Raw genomic sequence first — 12,043 nt, forward strand, 5'->3', positions numbered from 1 at the left:
GTCATTTAAGTTGCATATTTCTATGTCTGTAAACTTTTTTTCTGGAGATTTCTCTCTTTCTTTCTGAGATTCCTTGTCACCTTGGTTGTTCATGGTGTTTAATGGACTATTTCTCTGCCTGGGCATTAATGGAAGTGTATTTTGCTTTTTGCCAGAAATAGGATTTATTATATAAAGATCTGTCTTTAACCTGTTGCAACGAAAGATTTTCTTTTGATTTCAGTGGGTGACATCTAAGCCTCTTGGATCCCTGCTTTATATAAAGCTTTAATAATGCCTTTTTTTTCTTATAGATGTTTAATCATGCTCACTACTCTCAGTCTCAGTCCCTGTCCGTGTTAGTGACAGTTTCGGTAGCATTTGCTCAGATTCTCCTGGGCTTCACAGTGTTTGGTCTCGGAGGATATGGGAGGAGAGGCCTTCTGGCTTGGGGGTTGTGGGCCACGTTTCAGCCTCAGTTTTGCAACCGCAGCTGGCAAAAATCAACTGTTGTTTCTCTTCCATCCCTGTTTCTCTGCTTTCTGCTCTGATGACCGGGCCCTGCCGCTGGCTGGGTGGAGCTTACAGTAGTCCCAGACATGGCTGTTCAGGGAACTCCCCACACCTTTTCTCTTTCCTCTTCTCCTACATGGAGCTCTGGCAGCTGCAAGAGACTGCTTCTTTATTTCTCCCAGTCTACCACCCAACACTTGGGTTTCTAACCTGTGGTAGCTTTTATGCTCAGATCTCACACTCAGACGTGCTGGTGTGCAGTTTGGGTGTTTTTTGTTGTTATTCTTAAGTTTTAGATGTTCTGCTTATTGTTGTTTCAAGGGTAGAGATCTGGGGACGTCTCTCACTCTGCCATGTTTCTCCAAACTCCTGTTGGCAACTTTAGGTTGCAGGTTTGTTATAAAAAGATATAATTCAAGTACAGCCAGACAGAGAGGCTCAAAAGAGGCGAATCTTCTATACTCTCTCCAGGCTGGTCACTCTTCTCTAATCTACTGTTCTTCATCAACATAGCAGCATTTTATATTCTTAAAACATACAACATCCATGTTTAAAGAAATTGAATTAGCTATATTTATTATATCTACCATTTCTATTATTTCATATGTAGGTTCTCAGTAATTTTTATTTATTTTTATTTTTTTGCTATTCATTTGGATTAACAAATTTTCTCTAGCAGCTTTATATAGGCAGTTTTAAATTAACGTACTAGATGAGAATATGTGCACAGATAATCCAAAATGGTTGGATATCTCTATTTTTTTAAGAGTATAATGTGTGATTATTTTAGCAGATTTACTTCCTCAATGAGGCTAGCAATCAATCTACTTTACAAACATTATATCATATATCAATTGTTAGTGGAAGGACAAGAAAGTATACATTTTTAAGAATTTTTCTGTAGAAATTTTGTTATTAATCTCAGTTCAACATTTTAAAAATTAAATTATTCAAATCGTCTCATGACCCTCAGGTATTATAGTTAATTGACATTTTACTGTAATGGGATTTTAACTTGAGTAAAAGTTTTTAAAAAAAAATTTTCTTAAAAAGTATTATTTGAATTTTATATCTTTTTTAGCCTCTTCTTAGCATATTCATGTATTCTGAACTCAAAGCAGCATGATAAGTCTAGTGGCCAGGGATAGTAATAATTTACTCTATTTGAATAATTGATGATATTACTTTACTATTTACATTGACTATTTGATCATCACCCTAAGTAGGCATAATAGTAATTCATGGGTCTTTACTGAATATGATTTATCAAATCCAATAAATGCTTTATTGCTGGATACCACATTCCCAATACTACTACTTAGCAAGGCTGATTTGGCTTGTCATTCTCTCAGGGATACATGTTTGGAGAGAAGTAGAGGGTAAGTGGAGAATTACTCCCAAATCCTTGTGTGTCCCAGTAGAAAGTATGGTTAAGTCCAGGCTAACCTGAACCACAGCTCTCAGGACCACCTTAGTCTCTGTAAACACTCCTCAGAATCCAATTGGAGTAGCACCTATCTCCTTGTGTGGCAATGCTGATATAATAAGATGTTGCTGGCTATTTGCCTTAGTAGTTTCTATTTAAAAATAAACATGCAGTTATGTAGGATGAATAAGTCTAGAGAGCTAATATACAGCATGATGACTATAGTTAATAATTTATTATTGTAACTCACTTATTCCACAGAGCGCTGCATTTTTATTATGAGAATTTTATTGTCCATAAATTTCCAAACCATACTTCCAGACCTCTGCAATGCTCTAGAAAATTTCTTTAATTTCCAGGGGAACTTTACACCACTTCTAAAATTTTCCCACAAAAGAAGTCCCTTTAAATCTGTTGCATTCAGTAAGGCAACAGGATTGTCTATGTTGGGGATATGATCTGAGTGCAAACCTATCTTGAAGTCTTATATGAAATTTTTGATGTTGATCAGCATTTCAAATAGTAATAATGCATAACTTACTGAGATTTCATTTGTTGTTTTCGCAGATTTCAGGAAACCTTACTGTGCCTTGGATTACAGGGAGTTCTAGAAAAAGAGCAGTAAGTAATCTTTCACTTAAAGCAGCAAATGGTTTTTCCTCTGTGTTGTTAGTAGGAGTGCCATTGAGAAAACTGCCATGATATTTGTAAGTCTGGCAAAACTGAACGTCAGTAAGACTGCATCACCTCAAAGAACATATTTGAGATCATATTTATATATACTACAAAGGTAACCTTAAAATGCAGTAATCAGTGCACTGTATAATCTTTGAGTAGGTTTTTACTGTTTTAAAAAAGCATTCAGAGGTAATTAATAAGATACACTTTTTCTTTGTATAGTTACCCAAGTTAATTCGATCATGTATTTGAACCATGATTGATATAATCGTCTCAATCAACATTAAATAATTTACATTATTATTAATGCATTTTGGTATTTAGCAGTGATGAATAACTAATATTTTAACAATCTTATTTTGTTTTTATGCTATAACTGTTATGATTTTTATAATGTCAATATAACAAATTTTAATTAAAATTGTGTTTTCTCAAGGAATCTCATTCAGTTGGTCTGTGTAGGCCCCATAAATCTTTATTTTAACAAGTACCTCAGGAGATTTTGATGTGAATGGTCTGTAGATGGGAAATTATTTAAAGATTTTAATCATAAAAGAAACATGAGTAGACTTTTAGAAAGGTAGCTCAAATTACTACATGTTAGATAGGTTTGGGAATACAATAAAACTGAAGCCAAAACTATTAGACTAGACAGGATTATATAGACTTTTTTCACTTCTCTTCTCCACAAAGTAGAACTATAAACTGTGAAAGTGATACAGGAGGTCACCAAAGGATAACCCTGAAAGGTGGAAAGAAGACAACTGGTTAGGGACTTCAAGACTTAGAGAAACTACAGGGTACTTTGTCCCCACATAACAGCAGAAGTTGACACAGGCCAGGCATTTCATGACCCCCCACCTAACAAGAGAAGACAACTTGGATAGGCTAATTCCTCTCACCGATGGGATGGGAGTCCCACAAACATAAAGTGAGCTTAGCAACATTGGCCCAACATCAGTTGGGCATCTCAGTGACAATAAACAACCAGGGGAAGTCCTCTCCTTTCCTGCTGAGCCTGAACCTCACCTCTTTTACCTGGAGACACCAGACAGCAATACCAAGGGAGATACTGCCACAAAATGCAGTATGACCCAGGAAGCTTCTTTGTCCCTGTAAGTCAGAGAATTTTTTCTCCCACTTAGAGAACCAGATGGCTTGGTTAGTACCAGCAAGAGCAATCAGGATACAATAAGCGCCCAGCCCCGGAAGTGCGCTATTCATCCCTGAAAAATGGAGAATCTATTTTTCCACCTAGAGACATTGGTCTGTTGGGTGGCACCAACAGGGGGATATTCCCACAATAATCCCCTGCTCAAGAGAAGGTTGTCTGTCCCTTCAGATTGTAGCAATAAGGATTAGTGGAGGCCTAAGTGGCACCAGACATATCAAGCAATTAAAATATCAAAATGTTCTGAAAATAAAATATCATTGGAACCACAACCCATAAAAATAGGCCAGGACTTGTCTAAACATAACTGGGAGGCTGCCTGATAAAATAAACAAAATAAATAAATAAAACCAAAATCTCCTAAATAATGGCCAAAGTGTCCAGGATGCAACTAAAAGTCACCCATCATACCAAGAACCAGGAAAATCACAGCTCAAATGATAAAAGACAATCATCTGAGCTTAATTAGGTAATAGAATTATCTGGCAAGGATTTTAGAGCATCCATTATAAAAATGCTACACTCAGCAACTACAAATTATCTTAAAACAAATGAAAAGCTAGAAAATCTCAAAAGAGCAATCAGTTATAAAAGAACTAAATGAGAATTATAGAACTGAAAAATACAATAACTGAAATTTTAAAAAATCTTGCTGGATGACTCACTATTTGAATGATAAAAAAATAGAATCAATGAACTTGAGGACAGATTAATGGAATTTACCTAATTGGAACAACTTAGAGAAAGTAGTCTAAAAATAATAAACAGAGCCTCAAAATTCTGTGGGAAATAATAAAGATTCAATATTTGTATCATTAGAGTTACACAAGAAGAGAAAGAGAATGGAACTGAAAGAATATTCAAATAAATAATGGCTGAAAACTTCCCAAGTTTGGGGCAAAATATAACACAAACCTACACATTCATAAAGCTGACTGAGCTCTAATTAAAATAAATGCAAAGACATGCATACTCAGACACATCATAATTAAACTTCTGAAAACTAAAGACAAAGAAAAAAATCTTAAATGTAGCGAGACGGAAATGATGCATTACCTATGGGAAAACACCAATTCAAATGACAGTGGTGGATTTATCATCTGAATCCTTGGAGGAAAGAAGGCCAATATTTCACATGTTGAAAGAAGATAATAGTCAACCAATAATTCTATTTGTCAGAACTGTCCTTCAGGAATGAAGAAAAATAAAGATGTTCTCAAATTAAAAAAAAAAAAAGAATTTGTTAACAATTGAACTACTATAAAAGTATGACTAAAGAGAGAAAGAAAATAATAGAAGAATCTTGAGGTACCAAGAAGGAAGAAATAACAGAAAAAGCATTAATATGCTTATCTTATCCCTCGTGAATTTTCTACGTCATAGTAGATGATTGAAACAAAATTTATAGCGCCATCAGTCTGATACTCAAGACAATGATACTTAAAACTGGAGAAGGTAATGACACCTAAACAGAAGTAAGATTTCCACATTTCACTAGAAGTGGTAAAATACTAATGCCAGGAAATGATGACAAGTTACATTATGTCTATGATAATAGCCAGATTGACCACTACAAAAGATATACAAAATGATGCACTCAAAAAATCAAAATGGAATTCAAAAATATTCAAGTAACATATATGAAGGCAAGAAAAAATAAACACAAGAATGTAAAACAGGGGAAACAAAACAAATAATAAAATGACTGGCATAAGCCCCAGTATATCAATAATTATTTCAAATATACATGTACAAAGTAAAAGGTAAATGTTGGCAGAGTTGATAAAAAAAAAAAATTCATGCCGTTTATAAGAAACTTGGAATTCAGTAGCATAGGTAGGTTGAAAGCTGAAAGGGAAAAATATAGCATGCAAACAATCATGAAAACCAAGAGTGACCATGTTAATATCAAATAAAATAGACATGAGAACAAAGAAAATTACTGGAGACTAAAAGGGCATTACATATTCTAAAGTGATCAATCTACCAGGAAGATATAACAATAGTAAAAGTGTACACACAAAGCAAGAGAGCTTCAAAATATATGAAGCAAAAACTGATACAGCAGGGAGAAACAGACAAATCTACAATTATAGATGGAAACTTCAACACTATCTTCTCATAAACTGGCATAACTAATAGACAAAATAAATATGGACAAAGAAGTTTTGAATAATGCAATTAACCAACAAGATTTAATTAAAATATATAGAACATATATGTATAAAACACCACACCTTGTTAAAAAATAATACACATTTTTAAAGGACCCATAGAACATTAACCAAGATACATCTTATCCAAAACCAAATAACAAACCTCAATAACTTTAAAAGATTGAACTTATACAGAATGTGTATTCTGACCATAATGGAATCAAATTGGAAATCAGTGAAAGAAATACAACATGGACATTAACTAACTATATAAAATTAAATACCATGCTTCTATGTAATTCATGAATTAAGAAGGAAATCTCAAAGGAAATAAAAATACATAGAACTAAGTGAAAATGAAAATACAGCATATAACATGTGGAATATAACTAAAACAGTTCTGAGAAGGAATTTTGCAACCCTACATCTGTACATTGGAATTGAAGAAAGTACTCAAGTTGATCATCTAAGTTCATATTTCAAGAAACTAGAAAAAATGAGAATGAAATAAACCCAAAGTAAACAGAAGGAAGGAAATTATAAGAGTGGAAATCAGTGAAATTGAAAATAAGAGGATAGAGAAAATTAATGAACAAACAAGCTGATTCTGGGAAAAATCAATAAAATTGATAAATCTCCAGCACAGCTAAAAAAATTAAACTAAAGCTAGGAACACAATTCTGAAACTACTACAATACTCCAAGCAAGAAATGATGGAGATCTGAACTAAGGCAGTAGCAATGAGGATAGAGAGGGAAGCAATAAACACAAAAGCTATTGAGATAAATTACTGGACTCAGTAACCAATTTGATCAGCAGAGAGAATGAATGAGTGGCTGAAATCATAGATGATTTCTAATTTTTTCTGTGGTCCTAGAAAGTGGAAGTACCATTCACTGAAATAAGGAATAAATAAATGCATTTGGAAAAAAGACTCATACAGACTCAGAGTTCCTGAGATTGGAAGGGGTTGTTAGAGTGAACTATAACACTTGCATGTTCAAAACCTCTTACATGCACACATACACCCCTTTCAAGTCCCTCTTCTTTTTAGCTTCTATGTCCATTCCTCCATCATTAATGACTCTTCTCTGTTTCTATAACACAAATGATCTAAGATCGCTGCTGTAGAGTTACTGTGGCACCCCTGTCTCTATTGCTCTTCATTTCACCTTTCCCAGCTAAGTTTTCCTAAAAACATATTCCACTAAGATGAAGCTTGAGAATGTGAATGCTTAGTTATGATAACTGCCATTCATGTATTCAGTTCAAATATTGATTAGGGTTTTACTACTATACTGTTCAATACAGTGGCCACTAGCACATGTAGCTAAGCCGTTGATCAATTCTAATGTAGCTAGTGCAACTGAAGAACTGAATTGTCACATTTAATTTAATTTAATTATTTTAAATGTTAAATTAAAATTTAAAATCTGATACATGGACTTTTACCTCTGGCCTAGGTAGAGTAATAGAGACTAGATTTATGCTTCTACCTGAAATGACTAGAAAACTTAACTAAATATGTAAAACAACAGTTTTCATAACACTAGACATCAGGCAATGGTATTAGCTATCTTTTGCTGCTTAACAATTATCACAATATTAGAAGCCTAAAATAACATGTATTTATTATCTCACAGTTTACTTGGGTCAGGAATTCAGGCATGGCTTACCTGGATTCTGCTCAGAGTCTCACAAGGATGCAATCAAGGTGTTGGCTAGGCTGTATTCACATGTGGAGGCTTGAATGAAGTTGAATATGTTTCTAAACTCAGATTGTTAGAACAATTCTTTTCCTTGTGGCTGTAAGACTGAGGCCCTGTCTTCTTGTTGGCTGTTAGCTGGAGGATACCCTTATGTACTAAAAGAGTCTGCCCACAGTCCTTGAGGCCAACTTTAGTTCTTAGAGGCTACCCACGGTCTTAGTTGCCTCCCATACTTTCTTGTCACGTAGGCTTTAAAAAAATGGCCACTTTTTCAAGCCATTAAAGAGAGTCTCTAGAGTGAGTCTGCTAGCAAGACAAAGTCTTTTGTAATGTAACATAAACACAAGAGTGATACCTCATCATCTTTGCTATATTCTGTTGGTTAAAAGCAAGTCACGGGTCCCACCATACTCAGAAGGAAGGGACTATATGAAAGCATGAAAAACAGGTGATAGGATAATGAAGTTTTCACCTTGCAGACTACCACAGGCAATGAATGAAAGTGATGCTAAAGCTTCCTGGCCCATGTTACTTCCTTGAGAAAGTCACCAGACTATGATGCAGAGAAAAGAAGCCCAGATGGAACTTGGAAGGATTACTTGAGTTAAGGAGATGAAGCTAAGAGTCCAGGGAAAATAAGATGACTGGAGTTTGCAGGACAGCTACACAGAAGAATGCATGAAATCTGCAGAAGGTTATCTTTTAAAGTCAACTGACTACTAAGTACCCATGTGTATGGAGAAAGTAAGTCTAGAAAAAGAACCATCCCAAAATATTATAACCAACAGTTCTCAGTGCTTATGTGGGCTAGGAATAGTACTTTTCCCCATCAGCCAGACTGGAGAATTTCATAATTTGTTGGCCATTGTGTAAAACACACAGAAAGCTCATTGTAAACTAAATACTGCTCTTACTCTGACGAACAAATCCTAAAAGCAAGTCTAGGAAAAATCAATCAGTTTCCAAGTAACCTATCAGAATTCCAGAACAAAGTTAAATCTTATTATAAGAATATGAAAATATATAACACTCAACAAGGTAAAATTTACAGAGTTTGTCCTCCATAAAAAAATTATTAGAATGCAAAGAAGCAGGAAATTATGACCAATGATGAAGAGGAAAATCAGTTAAATTAAAATGACCCATAACTAACACATATGTTAGAATTAGCATAAGGGGATATTAAAACTATTATCATACCTCTATTTCATATGTTTTAAAAGTTAAGTGACAGTGTGAAAGATACAAAAAGACATAAATAAAACTTCTAGAGATAAAAAGACAATGGCGGGAAACACACTGGATGAGATTAATGGAATATTAGACGTTGCAAAAGAAAAGATTAGTGACCTTGAAGGCCAAGCAACAGAGAATATACAAAGTGAAAAACACAAAAAAGATAACTTTAAAAAAGGGGGCATGTTCCAGCCATGATGGCGGAATAGGTAAACACTATGCTTGCCTCCTCTCACAATCACATCAAAATTACAACTAAACTACAGAATAGCCATCATTGGGCATCACCTGAAGTCTACCTAAACAGAAGTCCTACAACTGGGGACACACAGAAGAGGCCACCTCGAGATTGGTAGGAGGGGCAGAGACATAAAATGGGCTGGTCCCACATCCGCGTGTAGCGGTTGAGAATAAGGAGAAATAGCACAGCTGTGGAACTGCCCCACAACCTACGGCTGCGAAAACCAGCAGAGACTGTGACTGTGAGATGAAGGGCCTCTGGAGTAGCAAACGTTCCTCTTAAAAGGGCCTGTGCAAGGACTTGCTCACTGATGGACTCACTTGCTCTGAGCTCTGGCCCTGGGACAGCCCCTTAAAAAGTGTCAGTGACATACAAGGAGTACCTGAGTTGTCTGGCTTCAGGGTGAGGGCTAGAGGGGCAGCTTTCTCCCAGACAGAATTACTGGCAGAGGACATTGTTCCTTTGTTGAGTCCTCCTCCACCAGGCTTACAGACCCAGGCATGCACCATATCTGAGTCTCCAGCAACGTAGCTAACACTGGTCGCCCTGCCCTGGTGATTCCCTGAGGCCCTACCTCCTCCAACTCGTGGTCCCACCCAAGTTACCTCCAGTGCCTTTTTCTATACAAACATCCTGTCTTGATTCATGCTGCAAAATTTCCTAAAATCTCTCAAAGGTTCATATAAACTAAACAAGTAACATTTGGCCTTGGCATGCCCCAAACCTCTTGCTGAGCAGCCCCAAGTCCAGCACTAGCAGCAGTCAGCCTCTATTTGGACCTTTGCCTCTCGAGGTACATGCAAGCCCAAAGTGAGTGGCGGCCATCTGTGGATTGCTTGGTGGCTATTGCCTGGTGGCTCCGGGCAGAGCACAGACTACAGCTGAACTTGGCCTGTGCAGGACCCCTCTCAGGAGGCCCCAGTCTGCATGCCCAGTGGCCAGCTTCGGTCTGAGTCGGAGCACCACCTGAGGTCACATGTAAAGACGACACACCCAAAAGACAGACAAGGCAAGCACTAGAGCCCTGCTAAAGTGAATCCTGCTCTGTAGGGTCAGCCTCTGCACAACAGCTTCTCCACTGGTTATGGCCAGTCATCATAGCCAATCAGCCCAAGAGTCAATCCCTCCCACTGATGAAAAACAGCAACCAAGGCTCAACTACAATAGGAGGGCACACACAACTCATACAAGGAACATACCTGGACCATCTGGCTAAGGTGACCAGGAAAGACTGTGTCACTGGGCCCCACAGCACATCTACTACATAAGACCAGTTTACTAAGATTGAGAAACATAGCAGCCTTATCTAACATAGAAACAAACACAAGTAGGCAGCCAAAATGAGAAGGTAAAGAAACATGTTCCAAACAAAAGAACAAAACAAAGCTCCAGGAAAAGAACACAACATAATGGAGACAAGTAATCTACCAGATGCAGAGTTCAAAACACTTGTTATAAAGATGATGAAAGAACTTAGAGGAAGAGTAGAGGAACTCAGTGAGAACTTTAACAGAGATAGAAAACATAAAAGTATAGATAGAAAACAAAAAAAGAACCGGTCAGAAATGAAGAATACAATAACTGAAATGAAAAATATCTTATGAAGGATTAACAGTAGATTACATGAAGCAGAGATTGAATCAGTGATTTAGAAGATAAGATAGCATAAAATACCTAATCAGAAAGCAATAAAAGAATTTAAAAGTATGAGGGCAGTTTAAGAGGTCTCTGGGACAGAATCAAGCATACTAACTAGCATCATAGGGATACCAGCAGGAGAAGAGAGAAAGCAAGAAATTGAAAACTTATTTCAAGAAATGATGAAGGAGAATTTTCCTAACCTGGTGAAGGAAATAGACATACGAGCCCAGGAAGCACAGAGAGTTTCAAGCACGGATCAGCACAAAGAGGCCGCCACCAAGACACATCATCATTAAAATGCCAAAAGTTAAAGACAATGAATCTTAAAAGCAACAAGAGAAAAGCAATTAGTTACCTACAAGGGTACTCCTATAAGACTCAGTGGATTTCTCAACAGAAAATTTGCAGGCTAAAAGGGATTGGCGTAAATATTTAACATAATAAAAAGTAAAGACCTACAACCAAGATAACTCTACCCAGGAAAGCTATCATTTAGAATCGAAGGACAGACAAAGAGCTTCCCAGACTGAAAAAAAAAAAAAAGAGCTAAAGGAGTTCATCATTAACAAGCCAGCATTTCAGGAAATGTTAGAGGGATTTCTTTAAGAAGAGGAAGGAAAAAGAAAAAGAAATGATCAAAAACATGAATAATAAAACGGCAATAACTACATATTTATTAACAATTAGTTTAAATGTAAATGGATTAAATGCTCCAATCAAACGATAGGGTAGCTGAAATGGATAAGAAAACAAACCCTTACATATGTCGCCTACAAGAGACTCACTTCAGATTAAAAGACACACAAAGACTGAAAATAAAGGGATGAAAATGATGTTTCATGAAAATGGAAACAAACAAAAACTGGAGTAGCAATTTTTATACAAGACAAAATAGACTTTAAAACAAGGACTATAACAAGAGACAAAGAAAGACCCCACATCTGGATATTTATTTGAAAGAAACCAAAACAGTACTTTGAAGAGACATGCGCATCCATATGTTCATTGCAGCATTATTTACAATAGCCAAGATATGGAGGCCACCTGTGTATTCATCAATAGATGAATGAGTAAAGAAGAGAGGTGCATATACACAATGGAATATTACTCAGCCATAAAAAAAGAATGAAATCTTGCCATCTGCAACAACATGGAATAACCTAGAGAGTCTCATGCTGAGTGGAGTCAGAGAAAGACAAATGTCATATGTGAAATCTAGAGAACAGGATAAACAAACAAATAATAGAAACAAGGTTATAGATATAGAGAGCATTTTGATGGTTGTTAGATTGA

At 36.2% G+C, this 12,043-nt stretch overlaps 1 protein-coding gene across 1 annotated transcript in view; it reads left to right on the forward strand.

Moving 5' to 3' along the window:
* HDX (highly divergent homeobox) overlaps positions 1-12,043 on the forward strand; it is a 184,056-nt gene that overhangs the window by 61,781 nt on the left and 110,232 nt on the right. The window contains exon 4 of the mRNA XM_039870224.1: positions 2,486-2,539. Coding sequence (XP_039726158.1) covers positions 2,486-2,539 — 54 coding nt within the window. The remainder of the gene's footprint in view (positions 1-2,485; positions 2,540-12,043) is intronic.

Source organism: Pteropus medius, unplaced genomic scaffold (assembly GCF_902729225.1).
Source record: "Pteropus medius unplaced genomic scaffold, Ma_sr-lr_union100, whole genome shotgun sequence".
Classification (NCBI taxonomy): domain Eukaryota; kingdom Metazoa; phylum Chordata; class Mammalia; order Chiroptera; family Pteropodidae; genus Pteropus; species Pteropus medius.